Genomic DNA, 23,164 nt, shown 5'->3' with positions numbered 1-23,164 from the left:
AGCATATAAAGAGTCAGCACATTTATGAAGGAAGAATGTACAATATATTACTTCATATTTGTTGAATGAAAATTCTTAGATCTCTTCTTATTTGTGCACAACAAATACAGTTAGAACATACTTGCTTAGATGTTGCTATTTTCCTTGACTATGAAGTATTTCCAATTCTGTGTCAAGACATCTCAGTCCAGGAATTGCATTTTTATATTTAACTTTAAATCTCATAGCAAATACAAAAAAAATGAACTGATGTAATAAGGACTGGGAATCTAAGATAATCAAACAAATCTACATGGTCTTGACTGGTCTCAACTTCCGTATTTCTTATTTGTTTTATGGCAAGGCATTTTACAATGCCTTGTTGTAAAAGGGTGGAAGAGCAAAAGCCAAGAGAAAAGAGTTGCTTTTCTGAAATCACACACTAGCTCTGTTATGGCAAACAAGATGAAACAGAAGATGTCACAAAAAAAAAAACCCTGAGCTATACCACAACTTTCAAGAAAACCTCATCTGTGATGAAAGAAAGGATGTACTTGCCTCTGTACGGTGTTCCAACTGCTGTGACGTACATGTTCTTCTCGTAACTTTTCAGCCGGTCTTCCAGGACATGAATCTAAACAGCCAGCAGTCAAAAAGATAAGGATAAGGTATGTTATCTGTGACAAGCAGTTAAAATTAAGCATAATGTTACTAATTATCCTCTGCATTAACATCACTAGCATTAGCTTTTGGCTGAGCACTGCAATCTTCTTCGAAAGCAAAACTCTTTTTTTTAAAAAAAAAAGAAAAAAAGAGAAGATAAAATGTCATTAAGAGCTGTCTCTACTTAAGAGCAAGTGTGTATATAGATTTATATAGATAGGTTACAAAATAGCAAATATTCATACATTCATATTTAAATACCTAAACACATTAATATACAAACACTTGAAAAAAATCAAAATCAGACTTTACTTCAAAAAAAATTTAGTTTAGAAAAAAGAGAACTATAATTTCATGAAATATACATTTACATTTTTCACTATGCAAATATTTATGCAAGTGAGGAATACAATGCAAAGGCCCACATGTAAAAGCCATGTGATCCCACACCTTTTTGCTTACATTTCATTTCTGTAGCACCTGTGTGGATGACACGTGCTACACAACTGCTTAGAAAAACCCAAAACTTTAAAAATCGTAAATACAGTCTTGAGAATGCTTTTGTCTTGTTAAACAGCAGCCCCACCTGCTCTTTGAACTCCTGCTCTTTCAATTTTGAATCATTGACAAGCGTTGTCTTCTGTGCAAGTTGTGCCTGAAAGAACAGTCATATATGGAAATCATCAATAACTTGCTGTAGACTTATCATAGGTAGCTTTTCAATAAACTTCTTTCTCCTTCTAATTAATACTGTTATAGGCAGTATTTTTGGTTTCAGACTGCTATGAAACAGAATTATCGACAGAGCTAAATCAAAAAAGGCAAAAACCTTACCTGAAGTTCTGTTATTATTACCTAGAACAGCAACAAGAAAAAAAAATAGACGAAAAGAAGGATATTAAAAATAGTGACTCTGTCATGCATTGGATAAAGAGTAAAAAGCATGTATGCTATTAATATTATTGACAACACTATCTCTCTATTTTGTAAAGTTGAATTTGGAAACTGGAACACTTATCTGAGCTATGTTAATAGCTTCCTGACCTCTACATCTTACAAGTTAGAAATGCTTATGGGCACAGAAACAACTATAAGCTGTAATTTCTCATCTCTTTCAATGATCAGAGTCTACGGAAATTAATGTTTTAGTATAAATCAAGGTTATGAAATCATTTCAGTATCAATTAATTTATGTGTAAAATACCTTTTTTAAGTTAACCCGAAGCTTTACTCAGAGAGTACAGAATGTTGCTACCTCTGAATTTTCCTGAGTGTCTTTGGAAATGTGTTGAAAAGGAAAGCTATTGCCATCTCTGTGGACTCATAAAATCTGTGGATTTTCTTACACTCTGCAAATAGAACTATGGTGAAAATTGTTCCCCTATAGACCTCCGGTTTTGCAGTGTTTAATCACCTTACCAGGCATTTATTTTCTCATCAAGAGAGACAATTTCTGGTATTTTGAAATCCCAAGACTAATGCTTAAGGATAGTCTTTGCCAACTATTTAGCACAGTCAAGGACATATTGTAGAAATGTGTGGCCATCCAGCATTTCAGAAGTAGATGTACTATACATAAAGTTTGTCTTAAGAGGGATAACTAAGCGACACAGGTTTTCCAAGAAAACCTTCTGTGAGTCAGAAGACTCGAACCTTAAACAACAAACATCAATTGCCAACAAAAAGTTGCCTCACTCAGCTAAAGACAACTGAACCTCCACTGAAGGGAAAATAACAACCAAGGGGAGAAAAGCACCTTTCCCCACCAGTATGGACTGAGTTAAAGGAGTCTCAGAGTCCCATATTGAAATACTGATAAAATAACAACTGTGAGCCTATTTAGTTATGGGTGGTAGGCAGTCTGAATATTCGTTTGACACTTGAGAAAATACATTCAATAGCATGATTAGGCTGATAGGCCAATGATGTCGTTGATGAAGCTACCACTGTAACTTCGGAGCATGAAGGATGAGATCCACATTCAGTTCCAACAGAAGTGTGCAAAAGAAAGCTGGTAAAACATTTGCTGAATTTGAGTTTTGTCTCGAGAAATTCTGATGCCTAAACTCCACGAAAATTAGAGTTCTAACTCTTCTACATTTATCCCAAAAATCTCCTTCTTACTCTGCAAATCCTTTGAACCTGGTGCTTTAACTGTATGTAAGTATCTACAGAACATACATTATCACAGAGATCATTCTTTTTCCCTTCAAAGCAGCACAGTATTTCTCATTTAAAATAAGGCTATATATCAGCAGTGGAGCTTTCTCAATTGGTTTATACCCAGCACAGATGGAATAATTCCTCTGAGTTTCTCAAAAAACCGCCACGGAGTACAAGGCAGTCCTGACACAATTACTTCTGCTTTCCTAGTAACAAATATCCTATGTATGCCATAGGATAATTAATAAAGATGTATTACAAATAAGTGTAAAGTGTAATGAAGAAGGAACAAACATCAGGAGTTGTATTATCTCCCATCAAAACTAAAGAAAATGAACTAGTTTATACAGTGAGCTTGCAGTGTCACCTTAAAAGCCTTATGTCCCCCTACTGAGACTGACCTATTATTCAAATGAAAAAAAAAATTTTAAGTATTATATTAATGATCTCATCATATACTCGACATGTCATGTATTTTTTCTTAGCAATATTTTTATCAGTCAGAGAAAAACTCAATTAAAATGTATTCTCAGAAAGACCAAAGCATGTACTGACTCACTCTCAATTAAGAACTAAATGTGTCTGTCCATACTTTATGGATTCGGGGTATGGAACCAGTTCAGTGTCCATTGGAATTTCAATTCAAAGCCACATTAAAAATGACCCAGCTTTTGTTTTCCTTTCCTTCTAAAGTGCTTCCAGTGAAATAAATATTAAAAAAAGAAAAAAGTGCAAAACAACCTCCCCTCAAAACACAACTGGACTTTGTAAACAAACCATTAAAAAAAGATACTATCAAATGCTACAGATTATAAAAAGCTGACTTTCAAAGCTGACATCTAACAGAACCCAAACTACATGGGACAGTGCAGGCCAGAACATAAATCATAGGCAATTAATAGGAAACAACGGGGATTTATAAGCAATTCACACTGAAAGTTAGCAAATGTGAACGCCAGCTCACGTCACTGTTTTGACGCTCCACTTCTGCCGTCCTTCGCTTGAGCTCCTGCTGCAATTCTTCTAGCTGTGCCTGCAACTCATGAACTTTTGCAGTCATTTCTTCTTCACGAGCCTTCAAAATGAAAAAAACAACTTTTTTTTTCTTTTACTTATACAATTGATCATCTAACCACTTAGCATCTAACAAAGCAATCAAAGAAGTTACGCCATGCACAGAGGAGGATATTTCAGACTCTATACACACCAAGGCCACTTCTACCACAGGACTACAAAACACTTGGAGAAAAAAAAAAATACAGGAGCTAAATAAAATTCTGCAGACAATTGTGAATAGTGAGGATTACAGTTAGCTTTATGAATGATGAAATATCTTTCACTAGCACTAAAGCCGCGTTCAAGAGTAACCCAATCAGTACAGAACAAATTTTTACAACTTATCAACACTGTTAACAATAATGGAACAGCTGGCCAACATTTTGACCCATGCAAAATCTCAGGCTATAGTTATATACAATATTCACTGAAAAAACTAAATGGAGAGCAATGCTCCAGGCTTAGGGAAATTCATGTACACTATGAGAAATAAGAATTATTTCCCTGTAAGATCACTTTTTAATATGTTCCTTATGCCCTGCTGGATAATAAACATACACCTCAAAACAAGTGCAAAGCTAGTGAATGGCAAGTCACTGGGCTGAGAAGTTTCATGGCCTAGAAGCTCTTAGAGCATCCACTTTCAATAAAAGCTCCTGCTCGGTCTCAAATGTCGTGATCCCCACCAAAGCAAGCATTGCTTTTTCTTCATTAACATGATTTTTCCAAGGCCATCAGCCTAGGAAAACAAAAACATCAACAGACAAACTTCTCTAAGATTTCTCTTATAGGTGGTTTAACTCCTCTAGTTAAAAAGTACCAAAACCTGGCCTAATTAGTTGTTTCTATTTTCCTCCTCTTTTTACATTGTGAATCTGAATTCTTACATTTTCCAGACTACCATCCACTGAAATAATGCAAAATTGCATGCCCATCACTCTTAGCTATAGAAGGCAGCTGAAAGGCAGGAAAGAAATTCAACTCAAAATGATGAATGACACTTCTGTAAAAAGGAACCTGTGAGACATTCTTTATATAAATTCCCTGAGCAGAGATTATAATTTAAAATCTCCAAATATTAGAGATCATATCTGATCCAACACACTACAGAAACTTTTTCAATAACGTGCTGTTCTGGAAAGCATCTGCCAAACTATGAAAATGTATAAATTACATTCTGATTTAATTACAATTATAAATTAAGACTTCAATAAAGCCATAATTCCCCAATTCTTAATCATACAGCCTATCCTGTATCCATATGGGAGGCATTACGACAAATGAAAGATTACACAGCTAAAATGAGATATTTCATTTTAAACTCACACAAAGGCTTAAGTTAGGCTAACTGCAGTACAGCATTCAAATTCTCTTTAATGATATTTAATGACAGTTTAGATGAAGAAAAATCGCGATCCTCCAATTACAAGCTATTCTGATTAAGGAGTTTTTTAATTACGGAGACTTTAATGAAATCCTCTGTGATCTAAGCGTTTACGAAAAACAAACACCTGATAAGGCAAGAGAAGTATGAGGACAGGGCTTCACAAATAAATCATATTAAGTTTTATAGAGTTATTCGATAGTGTATACTCATACTAAGCTCAACCAATCCTTAGCAGCATTAACCACGTGTAAAATGCAACGAGAGGCTATAAAGCTAAATGAGCAGAACTCATTGTTGCAAACAACATTATCTTTGCTTAGTCTACCCAGCATTTACGGCAGAGAGAATCCTCACAGCCTCTGTGTTGGTATCCTGATGTGAAATTTCTCAGAGCTCTCACGACTCAAGTCAGGTAATAGTGAGTAATAACTGATAACTGTAGGTGCTATTGAAAAATCTCACCTGTTTGCTGATGCTGTATGTCCCTATTTCTACTAGGGATCTCAAAGAATATGACACACTCAGTTTAACATATGTATTGCTTAACTATTATCTTCTCACGGTACCTTTTGGGAAACAAGCTAACAGATTCTGTCAAGCATTTTTGCCAGACTAACAGAAACATTCACATCAACACCATTACCTGGAACAGAACCAAGTGGTCGGGAACTCAACTTCTCAAGCCACAGCTAAGAGAAACAGAGCTTACTCTGACTTAATGATCACTAATGATCATCAGTGAGAGGCAAACAGTAAGAAAATTAGCCTAAACCTGCAAGGTTACACACTTATTACAGTATATAATTTACAGATATTTTCAGATGTTCAGAATGCATCAAAAACAGAAATTAAATTACACTTCAAATCAGACCTACTGAACCTAAACAGCATGCACTTGAACGCTACACACACTACGCGTGCAGACAAGATGTGAGAAAAGTGAGAAATACTCCTGGAATTTGGAATTTTTATCTATGGCACAAGCAGTTTGCTTCACCATCGTATACCGTGTGACTTTTCTAAATCAGGAAACAAAAGAAATGTTCTGTCTATCTAAGCTGCCTGAGGTACAAAGAGCAGAGCTGCCTTCAGGCTTGGACTTTTTGATAGCTTAGAGCACTCAGACATGCCCAGTAAGTACACAGCTCTTTGGACTGGCAACTGAGCATAAACCAGAAGTTCATTTCCATTTACTACTACTGTTTCTATTCGAGGAGCACACGTTTTTTACTAAATTACTTACGCAAAAAGTACTAAAAATTGGCAAAATTAAAGCCTGCACTCCAGCTTAATGTATAGTCTGCCACCGAAAATTATTCAGTCTTTTGTAGCCAACCATGTCCTTGTCCCATCTAAATTCCTACTTGGCCAAGACAGGAGGCATCCACGGAAGGTAAAGTATCCTTAGACTGAAGTTGGCTGCCAGCTTCTGGTTGTCACGTTACTGGAGGGAGCAAGATTATGTCTGTTTGCAAATATGCAGACAGACTGTTCACTTACTGATAAAAACTCAAGCTTCACTAGCATAAAACCCATGTAGACAGACTGCCTCCTGCATAAAACAGCCTCACTTTTAAGGGCTATGGATAACAGGAAAATAGAAAAGAAGGTAAGGCTGTCTCATAATCAAAGTGTGTGTATCCTTAAAAGGAATTAAAAAAAACCAAAAAAATACAACAAACTAAACCCAGTGAAATCTTAATTTGTTTAACTTGCTGAATTTTCTCTTTTCAATCTGGAAATTGCTTGCTCTCAGGCCTCAAGATGGACAAACTGATGGAGGTCTGCACGGATGTAAGGACATGAGTGCAGTTCTTACAAAAAGATCAGAACTGGGGCGTAATTTTTAGTGTTATTATACTTTATAAAATACAAATATTTTAGTTTTAAGCACCTCAAAGTCATGGCTAGGTCACAACATGTGTAAAGCATAATGCAAGCAGGTTTCAAAAAGATCTTTACAATCAAGAATTCTATTTTTTGTCTAAATTTACAATGAGACAAAGGAAAGAAATACATCAAAATGTACATAGCCTGATCATTTTTCAGAAAGATACCTCGAGGATTTCTTCATATTTTTTCACAGTTCTTTTCAGATCATCATCTTTTTCTGCTATTTTCTTATGCAACTGTGTGGTCTCTATGTGATGATTTTCTATCAATTCAGTTTCTACTTCCTGGGCTTTACCTATTAAAAAAAAAGTCAGGCAATAAGAAAAAGCACAATTATTTTGATAAATTGTATGCCACAACAATATTAAAAAAGTTTAAAGATAAGTGTGGAAGGCATCGATTAAAAACCGTTATGCGATTCATTTTCACAAACAATAACAGTAATATTTTTGTCAGGACTCCAGTGTGTATAGTTTGCTGTCTATAGTTGAGTATTAGCATAAATTTTTCCTCCCTGCTGTCTAAACTTACTTCTGGAAGTTAGAATCAATTGCTAAACACCATTCATGACCTTATCTTTTACTCTGTCTACAGAAAGGATCTGAACTGTTGCAAATTTTCAGAAAAAACAAAGATGTTCCTCAGTGCCATACACTTAACACGGGATTGAAATGTAACAGGTTTGAGTGGTTCAAATCCATGTAGCATTAAAATGAAAACTTACCAGCCTCCTTAGACTTTCACTCTTAAAAATATGCTCTCCTCCTATTTTTGTGTACAGATGTCAAAATGATAGCAACTATGTCTATTATGGCTATCATCAATAACTCCTACCACAACAGAGGCAGGCCTATATTGAGCCAGACCAAAGATCAAGTCTATGGGGAAAGGGAAAACAAACACAGATGGGCTTTCTAACTGTGTTACAATTAATACTTAAATGCTATTTCCCAAGCAAAGGAAGATCTTTCCCTGAGTTCTCTAAGTAGCATTAAATTATAAAAATAAACGTATTTTTTACCAGACTCTCAGGTGAAATCCCTTGTCCAAAATGGCTTGCTGGCCATTTTGTTAACCTTTATTAACTATAATTACATTAGTATTTCACTTACTGATGGTCTCTTTTACAGCAGTTTCCAGCTCCCTGTCTTTTTGAGCCAGCTGGGTATTGAACTCTCTCATTAACTGCTTTAAGGTGGAGTTGTGCTTTAATTCAATGTCTTCTTGTTCACATCTGTACAAAATACACAGAAATACAATGAGGAAATAAACATGTTCAAAGACAGTGTGAGAACAGTTTAGATCTCCAGTGTTTGGAGACATTTTTTAGAATGGGCTCCAAAACTATTTTAGAATGGGCTGGGTTTGAGGGATGTCGTATTATTTGAATCCTGTGGGATTTTTGTCTATTTGCCCAGCTCCCTGTCTCCCTCTTCCCTCACATCGAAGTCACCTAGAAGACATAGGTACTTCATTAAATGAAATTTAAAAAAATATATATGGAGAATAGGATAGGAGAGGAAAGAACAAATGAGGAAATTTTAGAGAATTGCTTGCTTGAGAACCCATAGAGTTGGACAGCCTACCATATTTTTTGTACTACATATGAGAAATTCTCGATTGCACTTGTCTGTCGCAACACCAACTTAACAAAAACGACAGCAACTTCTAATAAATTTCATTTCCTGTTTGAGGAAAAAATGAATTTACTTATTCTGACAATACAGAAAATGACCAAGACTACTATAGCACAAATGAAGAGCAAGATATGATATTTTGGTGGAAAAAAAAAAAGAAAAAAGCTTCTGACTCAAATATTGTTTTACATGGTCATGAGTGTAGTCGTAGTTTCAATTCATTCCGTGCTTGCTCTTTCTTTGTAAACAGGATTATTTATAAAATCACCAAAAAAAAAAGAATCCAGTTGTTATTTCACTGTTACAATCTTTGTATTAAACAAAGAGGACTCATCTTCAGAATTAGGGGTTAAAAACAAAGCAAATCATAACAAGACAAGGGAAAAAAATTACCTGATCTTCTCCTCCATCTCTTCCAAGGACTCCTTCTTAACTATGTCAAGCTCCTGCTGATGCTCCTTCCGCAGAGTGCGCAAGTCTTTCTGAAGATTATTCACATCTTTGCGCAGTTTCTGCTTCTCCCTTTCAGTCTCTTCCAGTTTAGTTTGCAAGTCCTTCTGCTGGGCCTGCGTTTCAGCCAGCAGCTTCTGCAGCTCCAGATCAGACTGAGCTTTTTCTTCAGCATTTCCTTCAAAGGATTTCAGGCGGTCACTTCTTTCATCCAACTGTTGCTGTAAACTTCTAAGGTTTTCTTCGTATTTCGAACTCCTGTCTTCCATCTCAGTCTTGTGCACTTCCTTTTCCTTCACTAGATTATTTTCCAGCTCTCTTATTTTCTCTTCCAAAGACTGGCTGACCATCTCCTTCTCCTGCAACCTTTTCTGGAAATCTGCAATTGTATTCTCCATGTCAAGATGTTTTTGCTCTTTAGCTTTTAATTCCTCCCTATTACTTGCTAGCTCACCACCACAACGACCATGCTCATCCACCAGCACCGAGTATTTTTTAGTTTGCTCCTCAAGTTCTTTCCTGAGGTTTTCAGTCACACACTGTTCCTCATGAAGTCTCTTCTCAGCATATCCCAATTTCTGGAAGAGTTTTTCCTGTTCGCTTTGCAGTTCTAGATGAGAATCATTCCTCTCTCTCTGCTCCTTTTCATACTTCTGCAACAATTCATCTTTCTCAGATAAGTCCTTCTCTAATGCTCGTATTTTCTCTTCAAATGTCTGTTGGACACTCTCAAGCATTTTATTCTTTTCCTGTTCTACAGCAGCTTTTACACTCTCTACTTTCTGCAGCATTTCCTCCTCTACTTCTGTGGCGCTTCTTGTTGATTTGATTTTTTCTTCCAAGGACTCAATTTTGGCTTCTCTTTCCTGCAGTTTTTGTTCCAAGTCTCTTAACTGATTTTCTCTTTCTTGCTTAAGTTGCTGTTCTTTTTCTTCCATTTGAGACAACAATTGCTTTTTAATAGAACCGACTTTTTGCTCTGCCTTCTTTTTCAGATCTGATAACTTTGTGCTGTTTTCTGCATTCAGTCTCTCTTCTAGTCTTTTCAGTTCTTCCTCTTTGCTCTTAAGTATCGCTGCTTTAATTTCTTCAAATTCCCTTTCTTTCGCCTCAAAGTCAGCCTTTAGTGAACCTACTTTCCCTTCAAGACTGAGCACTTTTTCTTCAGCCTCCTTAAACCTATTGTCCTTTTCAAAAGCCACCTTCTCCGCCTGCTGAAGTTGCAAGGCTATCTCCTTTTGCTCTGTGACTTTTTGCTCATTACGTGTCTTAAGTTCCTCCATCAGGGAGTTGTTTTCTGAAGTTTTCTGAGCAATGTGTTCTTCTAGCTCAGCAATTCTCGCTGCTTGAGTTTTTAGCTCTGCAGTCAGCTCGCTCTCTTGCTTTTCTCTCTGGCTCTGCTTCTGTTCCAGTGCACTCTGTAAACTATCCAGATTCTCCCTTTGTTTAGCCAGCTCCTCTTTCAGTTTATTCAGCTCGTCATCTTTCCGACTGGCTTGGGTATTGTTTAGTTCAAGTTTGCTCTGCAAATCCTTTATAGTATCGTGATTCTGTGTAAACCTGGTTTGTGCTTTCTTCTTCCACTCTGTCAGCTTGGCCATCGAGTGCTCTGCCTGCTCAAGAGCTGAGGCTTTCTCTGCACTCAGTGCTTCAACTCTGGACGATAACTCCTGCACCTGGTTTAACAACTGCACTTGATCCTTCTGATGCTGTTCACGTAACACAGACAGAGCTGCTTCCTTCTCGGTTAAACTTACCATGTTTTCCAGTCTAGCATTAAGATCATCAACCGTTTTGTTGAGAGCAGAGATTTCAGATTCTTTTTCTTGAAGTTCTTCTTTCATTGAGGTGACGGCATTGATATTTTCTGATAACTCTTTCCTCAACTGTGTTATGCAAGTTTCTTTTTCTGATGCTGCTTGCTGCTGATGCCCTCCTTCTTTTTGCAGTTGTTCCTTTTCTGTCACAAGTCCTTCAATATCTCCTCTCAGAGACGTAATCAAATTGTCTTTCTCTTGCAGCTCTTGCATTGACTTCTGCAAAGAACTACTTACAGCAGAGTGATGCTCTGTTACTTCTTTAAGTTGAGCTTCCAATTCAGGAATCTTACTCTTTTGAATTAATATTGCTTCTTTAATTTTTGTGGTTCGGTGTTCACAGTCTACAACTTTGCATGTTATCCTGCTGACTTTTTCATTACATTTTTCAATTAATTCATTGCTTTTTGTTTGTAATAGAGCTTCAGCATTCTTCCAGTAAGCATCTAGCTGTGCTACAAGTTCTTCTGACAGCCTCTGAAACTCGGTTTCTTTTAGCTGAATCGCCTCTATTTTTTTCTCATAATTTTCATGATCTTTACACTGAGAAGACTGCATAGTTTGGACTTTCTTCTCAAGTGTATTCAGTGTATCTGTAAGCTCAGAAATTTTAGCTTTGTCCTTCTCTTCTACTGCTTTCTGGCTGCTAAGCTGTTCCTGAAGTACTGAGTGGTCTTTCTCATATTGACTGAGATCACCTTCCATTTTTTTGAGCTGTGTTTTCAGGTCACTTTCGCTACTTGACAAAACATCCAACTTGGCCAATGACGCCTTGAGTTGTTCTTGCACTTCATTCAAGGTCTCCTCCCGCTTCATCTGCTCTTCCTTCAGTTGGGTTATTTCAGCTCTGAAGCCCTCATTCTCCACACTGAGGGTGGCAAGCTTTTCCTTCAGGTCTCCAACTTCCTGCTCCTTCTCCTGCAGTTCCACTTCATGTTTTTCCTGCAGCTCTTCAATCTGCTGATTGAGTTTCTTTTCCCAAACCTGGGTGATTTCTTCTAACTCTGTCCTGTGAGCCTTAGCAAGACTTTCTAATTGCTCTTTCTGATTGGTTTCCAATTTTGACACAGCATCACTGATTCCAGCTGAGCTGGCATGTGCCATTTCCAGCATTTTAGCATTGAACTCGCTCTCTTTCTGACTGAATTCCAACTGCTTGTTTTCAAGCTCTTTTTTCAGTTTAGCTTCCTGCTCAGTAAGTTTCTTTTTGAAAGTCTCCTGCATCTCTTTTGCTCTCTGCTTAACTTTTTCCATCTTGTTTTCTTGATGTTTCAGTTTATTTTCATATTCTCCTTGTAAAGCTTGAATTCTCTCCTCTTTGGCTGACAAGCTCTGTTTAAGCTCTTCCACTTGTTGATTCTGTAACTTTTTCATGTGTTCTATTTCACCTTCCTTCTCAGACAGACTCTTCTTTGCCTGATCAGCCTCTTTTTCTAGATCCTTCAACTGAGATTCATACTGTTGTGTTAGAGAGAGGACTTTTTGTGTATTTTTACTGCTCTGCTCTTGCAGATGCTGCTTCAGATCATGTACCTGAGAGATGTATAATTCTAATTCATTCTTAAATTCATTCAGCTGGGATTCAGTTTTTACTACCTGCTCATTTAGTTGCATTTTTTCACTTTCAACACTTGTCAGTTTTTGCTGCAGCTTCGCTAATTCCTCCTCATAATTCTTCACCTGCTCACTAGAGGTATTCTGATGGGACTGAGAGAGCTCCTCCAGCTTTGTGGACATTTGGACAAGTTCACTTTCAGATCTTTCCACAGATTCATTTAATTTCTGTTCATGAGCTTTTACTTTCTCCAAATCTCTTTCTTTTTCCTCCAATAATTGCTTGAGTTGGTTCAGTTCCTCTTTGAGTACCTTCTCGACTCCTTGAATAGAGGCTGCATGCTCTTTCAACATCATTTCAACTTCTTCCTTGTGCTGGTTCCTTTGTTCTTCCAACTTTGCTTCCGATTCTTGCTTTGCTTCGCTTACTTTATTTCTCAATTCTGAGAGCTCTTGTTCTAAATCACAGCGTATTTTTAGTGCTTCTGATAGTTCAGAAGACAGTGCTTCTAGCTCTGTTTGTTTCACATCAAGTTTCTCTAATGTTTTTTCATTCATCTCTTCTATGTGTGCACGGAAAATCATTTCTTTCTCCTTCAGAATTGCATCTGTTTCTTGTTCTTGTTTCTCTCTCATTTTTTCTATCTCAGTTAGGTGTTGTTGCTTTAATATTTGAAGTTTTTCTGTCCAAAGCTTTTCCTGATGCTGTTTTACATTTTCTAATTCTTCCTTGTGTTTTTCAACCACATCATTGATTTCTTTAGCGTGCTGGTTTTTTTCAGACTCCATCAGAGTGCTTAATTCCTCCGATCGCTTTCTGTCATCTTGTGAATACTTTGCAAGACAGCTTTCCAATTCAAGAATCTTCTGTTAGAGAATAAAGTTTTTTAAAAAAGCATGAATACTCAAAATGTAAAGATCTGATCTAATTTAAAAAAACATGTTCGTAATAAAAACTACAAATATAATTATAGGTCATTTATTCTACTACTTAAAATGAATACTAACTTTTTATATATGCTTTTCATTTGACTAGTCAGTTCTTAATGCTATTTCCTTGAGCTAATTAAAGTTCTATATTTCTCTGCATGGCAAACAGATATAATAAAAACCTGGAAAGAATTAAACTCATTAAAACAAAATAAAGCACATGAATTTTTGTAAGAACAATTATTCGGCTTTATACATATCTAGAAAATTTACCTCAATTGCACCTCGCATAGAATTGCTGCTTTAATGTTGAAACTCTTCTACAGGCAAAATTCCAAGATAATATTTGGAAGTGGTTGAGTAAAATAAATGGTTATATTAGCAAGTAATAAAATCTTATTTGTGACAAAGCAAAAGATCCTTCAAAAATTAAGCTGATTTTCTATTCACTTGAGTATTCCTGTAAGTGTCTGTATGGTAGCAGTATCCACAAGGTAACAGATTAAAGTATTGATAAAACTAGGCATGTGGATATGAACAGCTCTCCTACAACTTGTACAAATCAAATATATTTGTGTATTCAAGTATACGGGGGCTGCAGTACACTGCGGCAGTACATTAATTTCTGTCACTGCAAAAAGCATTGCAAGGCTTCTTTCCATACAAATCCGATCACAAAAAAATGCACAGTAATTGTAAACCTGTCAAATACAAGCAGAAAGGAATTTTTTAAATAAATTAGCCTTCAGAAGTTTTACTCACAGTTCTACAAGTCTCCACTTCCTCATGCATCTCCTCAAGTTTCTTGTCACACTCTGACTGTATTGCTTTTTTCTGCAGCTCTAATTCTTCTAAGGCAAGGGCTTCCTGTTGCTCTTGTTCTTGCAGAGTTTTTAAACATTCACTTTGACTTCTTTCCTGTATCAAAAAGTTATGAATAAAATATCAAACTACAGTTACCACACCTTCTAAAGCAGGATAATGGGATATTTGCAAAGCAGTTAGCAGGGGGTATACACTAATCCTCTGTATTTTCTCCACATACACACAATTTGTATTACATTTGTGGAAATAAAATCATTGCAAATAATTGCCATTTTTCACCCATAAATCTACTCTTCCTTGTATGAGCAGCATTATGCTACTCCAGTATTTCATTTTGGATTGGATTACCACCATTAACTGAAAGCAACAACTTATGGGAGTAAAGATCTACCTATGCCTGATTCTGTTTGATTTAACAATGTATTTTTAAGCTTCTATCCCTTAAAATTAAAAATAACCTTAAAAACATGCAGAAGAATATTATGAGAAAGGGGCTATCATGGTCATGCAGTTTTAGTCACCAACCACCACAGATCTTGAGCCCAAAAGATGTCTGTTACCTAATGTCTGTTTGGTAAAACTGCCTGATGATCTCAAGCAAGCTATAAGTTACAAAGAAGGATAAAGAATCCTAGCGGGTCCTGCAAGCCCAACCTAGAACAAAATTCTTCTCTGAAGTAAAAAAAAACAAAAAACAAAAAACAAAAACAAACAAACAAAAAAAAAAACCCCAAAACATGAACTTATAACCCTGACCACCTGAATTAAGACAGAACAACTAGTCAATAGGATGAGCAATTTTTCTCTAGTTGCTGCAAAATTTCCATAACTCACAACTGTCAGTGGACAATTACAGTGATTATTTATCACTTTCAGCCTAAAGTACTACAGCTGCTTTCCTTTCGTGCTGCTGAAACCTTTGAGCACCTTGACTTATGGAGGACACCTAGACCTCTGAGTGCAGAAGGGCTCCCACTGTGGAATGGGTGAGAAAGAGACTTGAAATTACGATACCACTGAGAAATTTCTGCTCCCATCTCACCCTTACAGAAGTGAATTTCTACACATTTTAGAGGTGCTTACAAGAGCTGCCTTCATCTGCTCCTGGAACTCCTTTTCTCGGGCCTGCAATCTCTCATTTAGCTCCTGATCTTTGGTAGCCATTTCTTTTTTATGGAATTTTTCTAGCTCAGCAACACGCTCTTCTGAAGACTTCTGTGAATCAAAGTCAGAAAAGAACTGACTCTAAAAATACTAAACAATAAAAAACCACTGTATTATTTCATTGTAAGAAAGGCAATGCAACCGTGAGGGACACCAAGACTGTCCTTTTGTTTCTTTTAAATGAGTAACAATGACTAAATAGGCTTACAATTAAGCCCTATCAGATGTTACCTACAAGCCTTAAGCCATTTATCTTCTTTCTCAAGCCCTCCACAGAAAATATCACATTTTCTAAAAACTCTTCCATCAAGTTGAATTCAGCTTCACTGGAGACTTCTGTCTGTAGCTTTCCTTTCTATTCTTAAGAGTTTCATAAGCCAGAAGTTCAAATGTTGATAGTCCTGCATCCTGACGGCTTATAAGGTTTCTCTTCAGTTTTAATAAATAATTTTATTAAACTCTCTGAAACTTAAAACAACATTTTTCATTTTATAAAGCCTTTAATATACTGATTTTACATATTCAGAGAAAAAAATCCACCTAGAGAATTTTCTATATCACCTTCAGCTTTAAGTAAATTAAATTTTCCAGAACTTTTTAAGTAGGAAGATTTTTTTTAAAAGTTCTGATAAACTAATACAGTTTATAACTATAGTTTTAGTTGTTACCGAATGATTAGATAAAAAAACAATAAAACAGAGTGAGTTTCAGCTTTTACCTTCATAATCTCAACCACCTCTTGTTTCACTCTGGTTAACTCCTGTTGAAGATTTACCCTCTCCTCTTCACTTGCCTTTTCTACTGCTTTGATTTTTTCATCCATTTCTGACTGCAATTTTTTCCGCGCTTCCTCTGTCTTTTGGGCAATACTTAGAGCCTTCTCAAGCTCTTCAAAAGCTGCAAAGAAAAAAAAAAGATAAAAAGAAAAAGATATGGGATAGTTAAGAAATAGGTATTCTTGATACAGGTACAGAGTTTCCCAGTAAGTGCAAGTTACACACCTAACACCAGAATGAGTCTAGAAACCTATGAAGAATTCACTTGGCTTTATTATCTAGAAAGGCAAGAGATCTCATAACCTGCTGCAAATCCTCGGGTTACTTTCAGAATCCAACACATTCTGTAGTTCCTTTTTCTTCTCCTATATTAACAATAAAATACAAACCATATAAATAAAACTATGACTCTTCTTCTGGCTTTATGTGCTTGAAGAACAGCAAATAAAAAAAAAGCTGCCTGACAAGAAGGCAGTTCTCAAATTCTTCTTCCACTAAACTTAGCTAGAGCAGGCATAAACCAAGACTGACTGCAATGCAAGTCAGCTTTTACTGAATCCCAAAAGAGTTCTTCCTAGATAAATACTGATGTACGATACCAGGGCATTTTATTTACCTATGGGTTTCCCCATCTGAAGAGCACAACCTTAAGGAACTTCTCTTTAGAACTTTTGCTTGGTGGAGTTCATACTGATAGCTTTTAGTTATCATTTCACTCTCTATTTTTAATACTAACTACCATCAACACAATTCAAAGAGACTGTCCCAGTGCTTCTAAATCTTGCAATAAAGCGTGAGAAGTAAAACTTAATATTTCCTCTCAAAAAGCTTGAATACCTACAGCATTTTTCAAAGTTAACATTCAGGATAAAGTAATAAAATCATTATTTAGTGGGAGCAATAATGTCACAACTGCTTCTTATGATAGGCCAAAGTATTCTAACAAATCTTCCTTTCATAGATGATCATTTAAGTGAAAAAAAACAATTTGTGTGGGAGCTGTATTACTGTTATTGTCATTATAATTACTCAGTAACAGCACATGAGTTTCTCACTGAAATGATGGCAGAATCAGCCTGGATTTACACAGCCTTAGAATTTGATCCCTAATCCCTACATACCTCAGGAACACAGAAAGCCTCAGCTGTCTATCAAAAGAAAATCCAGTCTTAAAGTCATCTACTCTGTGGTTAATTTTTTGCAGGAAAAAAAGAATGGGGAAACACTTCCCTAAGATTCAAAATCATGGCGCAAACATCATCAAAACTCTCTGATTTATCAGAACACACAGAAAAACCAAAACTATACTTCACCTATACTTTGGACTAGCAGGGTACTATTATAGAAGCAGGGTGAATACGCTGTTTAAACGTAGGTATGTTAGCTTTTCTTCCACTTAATCCTGTCCCGGAAAGAAAATCACAATAAGTACACCCATCTCTACCTTCCCTGATCACCACCTCTTCGTAGGCATTCACAGGAACTCTTACAACCCCAGGGTTTTTTGGTATATAAACAGCCACTTTAATGGCATTCAGGCAGGAGTTTGAAGAGCAAAAATAATTTCCATTCAAAACCTCCTGATAACATTTGAAACTGAAGCTCTTAACTACAACCTACACTTTTGAGACAAGGCTGCAAATGCTCCTTTGTCACGTAGCTCGATTCCCTCCCCTCACGAGAGCTTTTAGCCCCGCACGGGACTGAGGCACGCTAACACATGTAGCTTGGCAGCCCCCATCCTCCTAAACGCCAAAGCCCAAGGCTCCTTATGGCAGGTTAGGAACCCTAGGGAAAACTGCAGAGAGAAAGGGACCAGTGTAAACACCATGTGTGCACATGCACGAAGGCGTCGAGCGCCTCGCATGAGGCTGCCGGGCTCCAGGGGCCCTGCCGGAGCGGGGCGGCCCGCGCGCCATTCCCTGCCGGATGCTGCCAGAGACGGGCACCGGCCTTCCCACTCCACCAGGGAAAGCGCAGGCTTTTCCCCAAAGGAGAATCGAAGCCGAAACCTGCAGGTGGAAGCTCTTTGGTAAGTGCGTGCCCCGTTTCCCCATGCGCTCTGTTTTCCCGGTGAAGCCACAAGCGAGGCAGAAGCTGGCGGAGAGGACGGCAGGGCAGCGAGGAGCAGGACACGGCAGCGCAGGGAAGCAGCACTTCACACAAACACGCTCGTCTCTCCAAAAGTTAAATTATATGCGTCTCAGGCACCTAAGCGAGGCACCAATGGTGAGTGCCAAGGGTTAGTCCCAGCCTGGCATGCCACAAGCGTGTTTCAGACCAACAGAGGGTGAAAATGGCCCTTCCCCGTAGCCACAATCCCCTCAAAGCATCCAGAACATGGACTGCATGTTGTGTCTGGGGAAGCTTTTAACGCTCCTGTGGATGAAAGGCTGGAAGAGAAGCCTGTGTTTTATTTTAATATCTCTCTTCTGGATCCAAAAGGGCTCACTAGCCTCCCTACTGTTGAGAAAAGATCCTTTAAATTAAAGCATCGATAGGTGAAGCCTCCAGACTGTGCTCCGGCAGAATGGAAGCGCTAGCAAGAGCCCTAAGGAAAGCCCAGGGAAGTCTTTCCAAAGCCCGTAGGGCTGAGGAAGCAGCCGGACAGGAAACCTGCCAGCAGATAAATTAAATGTCAGGAGCCTGAACCAAATTCAGGCCCCGGGTGCCAGAAGAGCCGCCGCTTTCCGCACATCCCTGTGAAAACGAAGGCTCTCTGGGAGGTCCCCGCTGCCCACAGGGGTTTTGGTTCTCCTGCTGATGGCCAAAAAGCAGCCTGAGAAATAAGGGTTTGAGCTGCCTCAAACCCATGCCTTGCTGGGTGCATCTAGGTGGGTTTGGTCAAAAGCACAGCTGAGGCCCAGGGACTTGGTGCTCTGCACAAAGTTGCAAAGCAAGAGCTGAGGTGGCCACAGAAATGCCACCGACAAGGAATGTCTGAGTCAAGCAACAGGAATTTGCTTCCCAAAACTTTTTTTCTGTTCTATTCTATAGAATACGGATACACTTATATGTAATATACATCCTGAGAAGGCAGGCAGGACTCATGTCAAGCATTTTGGGTAACAAACTTCATTTTAACAGTAAATTTAGAACATTTATGAATAGCTCTGTTGAAGTGAAATATAAATACTATACACACACTGCAAAGCATTAAAAGGACAAAGAGGGAGCTGCAGTTACTTCAAGACGAAGAACTGCTGCCGCCTGAGAAGCACAGAATTTACTTTCCAGAGCCTGGGCAAAGCACTCGATGTGTGATGCAAGAAAGACGAGCCCTTACCCCAGTCCTGTTCATACAAGGCTTGGGAAAGGCACCATGATTCACTTATTGGCATGTGTGGATGCACAAAAACAAGATGCTTTGTGAGATTTCAATATAATGAACCTTTAACTGCAAAACACTCAACTGCGACATCATCAGCTTGGGGGACTAAGTTACACTTTATGCTACATGGACAATGTAAACTTTTTCACTGCTTTTCTACACACAAAAAAATGTTAACACTGAATTATCACAATTCTTACTTGTATTAAATCAAATGTGGTTGCATTTCACCCCCCAAAAAAGCCAGACATGCAATTCTAGGCAAGTCAAAAATACAAAGCAGAAACAAAATGTACTACTTTTAAATCTATGATAAAGCACAATGATAAAGTAAATGCTAGCTATATCATCCTTATCTTCATCATAATTTAATTTAAAACAACATTTCTTTAAAAACAATATTTCAAGAATATAGTAAAAATAAATAAAACTAAAATTAAAGACATTCATATTAATTTAAGAATAATTTTACTAGCCAAGAAACAGCATTTTAAATACACAAATGGCAAATCTATAAAACTGCCTGGTTCTTAAAACTGGTGAAAAGCAGAGGCTGTGACCACGAGTAATTTCAGACTATCCCAGTACTACTAGTGGTTCTCTCAAAAGACAGAACAATTTAGTTCAATTGTTTCAAATCATATTTCAATTGTACTTCCCAATTCTCCAGTATGCATAAGTCAAAGAAATAATAGGGAAAGAAAGTAATAAAGGTCATCTTATAAATTCGTCTATCTTAGAAGTAGCTTTAAATAATTTTCCAGTGGTTGGAAATGCTTAGCAGAGCACAAGAATAAATGCACTCAAAGGTAAAGCAGATGCTGAGGCACCATCAAATAACTAACATAATAAATATCACCTTAATAATAGAAAGAGAGAACATGCTCAACACACAACTCTCCTCTTTGCAAAGTGCTGTATGCTCAATATATTACTCACAAGTTACATTACCTGTTACTACAATAGTTAATTTCTCCAGAGCATCATTGCTAACCTGTTTTCAGATTCTCGCTATGCATTTAGCCAGAGGAAATTACTGTACGAAAGTGAGTAAATATCAGTCCATAATTTGAGGTTCCTAAGCTTCAATAAATATAGTATTTCAGATGGCTATGATAATCACTGCATACCTACAGAAATCTTAAAATATTCTTTAGAAAATTTTAAAAGGAAAATATCAAAAAGAAAATATTTCTAGCCTCTGAAAAAAAAAAGTCAAAAATCTAACTTTAGCTAAAGATATGGATTCTGATAAATGGGTTTCCATGACTAAAAAATAGGCATGCAGTCTGAAAGGGTGGAGGAAAAGGGTAACAAAGCAAAATGTTTGTTGTTTTCATAAATTTTTGAAATGCCTGCTAGCAGAACACTTACTGCTTTGTGTAATTTTTTTTTGTTTCCTTTGCTGGTTTTGGATTTTCAACCTGTTTTAGTGTATTAGAGCATAATGTTCTGCACAGATAAATCAATCCTTACAATTGAAGGTTGTGACTTAAATGTACATAGATTTCAAACAAGCTGCTATGAAATGTATTGTTTGAACATTTCATCGCTTTTTAGAGACCTAATATGTATAATGCATATTTTACCTAAACTAACCACAACTTAGCTTCTGCCAAAAAGTAAATATTCATGAGAGTAAACAAAATTATTCATTAAGAACTTTGATAATGAAGACTGCTTTTCCCTATAGCTATGTTTAAAAAAAAATTTTTGGACTTTTAACTTAGTTTCAGGCCAAAGGAGAACCGCAACCACACATCATTAATAGGTATGTTAATATTATTAACAGATATAATTATTATTAATAATTAATATTTCTAACAAGAGCAATCTATAGTGTGAAACTACCTAATCACCCAGTTCCAAGCCTGAAGCAATGAAATCACTGCTGGTTGGCTACAAAGAAATCAGATATACTTCCCTTGTGATTACTGAAAGGAAACGCTTATTACAGTGGTAACACATGCTACTGTTTCTACTTCTTCACAAACTCTCATACACTTACTGCTATGCCCTCTGTATAAAATACATGATATTTGATGACAATTTATGAAAACTCTTGAGTTTTCTTCTTAAACGATACAGGCATAACACTACAGCAAACTTTAATGCTATGAACAGGAAGGTACAGCTGCTCTTTAGCACTTCAGCTCCTGTTGAATTGATATCTCTAGAGTATAACACAAAACAGATAAAAATCTCCCCAACGTCTGCAGACCAGAAATGAAGTTAGTAATGTTGTTAGCAAGAGTGATATGCAGCACATCAGGAAAAAGGGGCATTTTTTAACATCCATTCCAAACAACAATTGATGAAAGAGTGCAAAAAGACCATGCTGAAGCTTTTTCTTGTTCAAATGCGAAAGCTACTAATCTCCAGAATTTCTTACCAGCTTTTTCAGATTTTTCTTTCTGTTCTTTTAACTCCTCGCCTTTGGTAGTTATTTGCTTGATCCGAGCACGCAGCTGGGCAATCTCCTCCTCCTTCATTTCCAAAGTTTCATGCATTTGTCGCTTTGTCTCTGCAATCACCATGCCCTATGGAAAAGGTCCTTACGGTAAAAAGCTGACAAAAGCTGTAACAAAAATCTATAATGCACACCAAAAACAATTTCAAGCCAAGATACTATCCTCTGCAGGAATAAAGTTCAGCCTATCATTACAACAGCAGACATCATGCTAATTTTCTATGTTAGCAAACAGGAAAAGTTGGAAATGTTAATAAGCAGAAGATGAAAATATGGATTTTTTTTTTTTTTGGAAGAATAGCCAAAACTCCTCTAGTGGCAAAAAGAACTTTTCCAGGAACTAAGAACAACCAGAAACTTTCCCGTACTGGTGCCTCTGTTCAAAATATGTGTTCTGTAAACAACCCCAAACTAGCAGCATTTCAGTGTGTACACTTCTCCTTAAAGAACATGCATACACAATAGGTATTAGTTCATGTTGCATATTACAGCACCAGGAGGTATTTCAGGTACCAAGAGTGTAACAGAAAAACCTGTAAGGAACAAAAATTACAAGACACTCTTCACTTCGTTAAGAAACTATGGGCATTTATACTTTTAACTATTTTATACCTTGTCTCCATCAGTTTTAACCCTGTATCAAGGCAACTGCATAACCAGCAGCAATTAGGCTAGTCTGCTAATCACCTGACCTTCCAAAATCATGTCCTAACTTATATATTCTTGCAGTATTAATTATAAACTAACAGACAAATACACTAAAGTATCCAGACAAGAAAATTCTTGGGTAGCTTAAAGGATTTGTTAAAGATGAAATGTAACCAAGTCAAACGAGATGACTAAGATGGTATTCCAGTATCAGTAAGTCAGATATTTTGAGCTTTCACCAAACTTCTTCCAAAACAACAGAGTTAAATATTAAAAATTCTTCCCCGCTTACCTTATCTTGCTCTAGCTGTTCAATCAGATTCTTTGCATCACGCAACTGTGTAATCAATTTAGTCTTCTCAGCCATGTGAAGCTCCTAGAAAAGACACCCAAGAGCACCCCCACAAAAGGATTAAAGTGA

General features: G+C 37.1%; 1 protein-coding gene across 3 annotated transcripts in view; it reads right to left on the bottom strand.

Moving 5' to 3' along the window:
* GOLGA4 (golgin A4) overlaps positions 1–23,164 on the bottom strand; it is a 40,092-nt gene that overhangs the window by 9,064 nt on the left and 7,864 nt on the right. The window contains exons 7-18 of one of the 3 annotated variants that reach the window (XM_026052307.1): positions 23,036–23,119; positions 22,018–22,165; positions 16,237–16,415; positions 15,438–15,569; positions 14,292–14,447; positions 9,172–13,466; positions 8,254–8,375; positions 7,306–7,436; positions 3,770–3,880; positions 1,477–1,497; positions 1,229–1,297; positions 538–613 (exon numbers count right to left, since the gene is read on the bottom strand). In XM_026052307.1, the coding sequence (XP_025908092.1) occupies positions 538–613; positions 1,229–1,297; positions 1,477–1,497; positions 3,770–3,880; positions 7,306–7,436; positions 8,254–8,375; positions 9,172–13,466; positions 14,292–14,447; positions 15,438–15,569; positions 16,237–16,415; positions 22,018–22,165; positions 23,036–23,119 (5,524 nt within the window). The remainder of the gene's footprint in view (positions 1–537; positions 614–1,228; positions 1,298–1,476; positions 1,498–3,769; positions 3,881–7,305; positions 7,437–8,253; positions 8,376–9,171; positions 13,467–14,291; positions 14,448–15,437; positions 15,570–16,236; positions 16,416–22,017; positions 22,166–23,035; positions 23,120–23,164) is intronic. The other 2 variants (XM_026052308.1, XM_026052309.1) reach the window with 2 other exon arrangements.

The sequence above is a fragment of the Nothoprocta perdicaria genome, unplaced genomic scaffold (genome assembly GCF_003342845.1).
Source record: "Nothoprocta perdicaria isolate Ctin4 unplaced genomic scaffold, notPer1 scaffold_87, whole genome shotgun sequence".
NCBI classification, from domain to species: Eukaryota; Metazoa; Chordata; class Aves; order Tinamiformes; family Tinamidae; genus Nothoprocta; species Nothoprocta perdicaria.
Note: the sequence above shows the minus strand (reverse complement) of the source record. Positions and strands in the feature narration are given on the sequence as shown.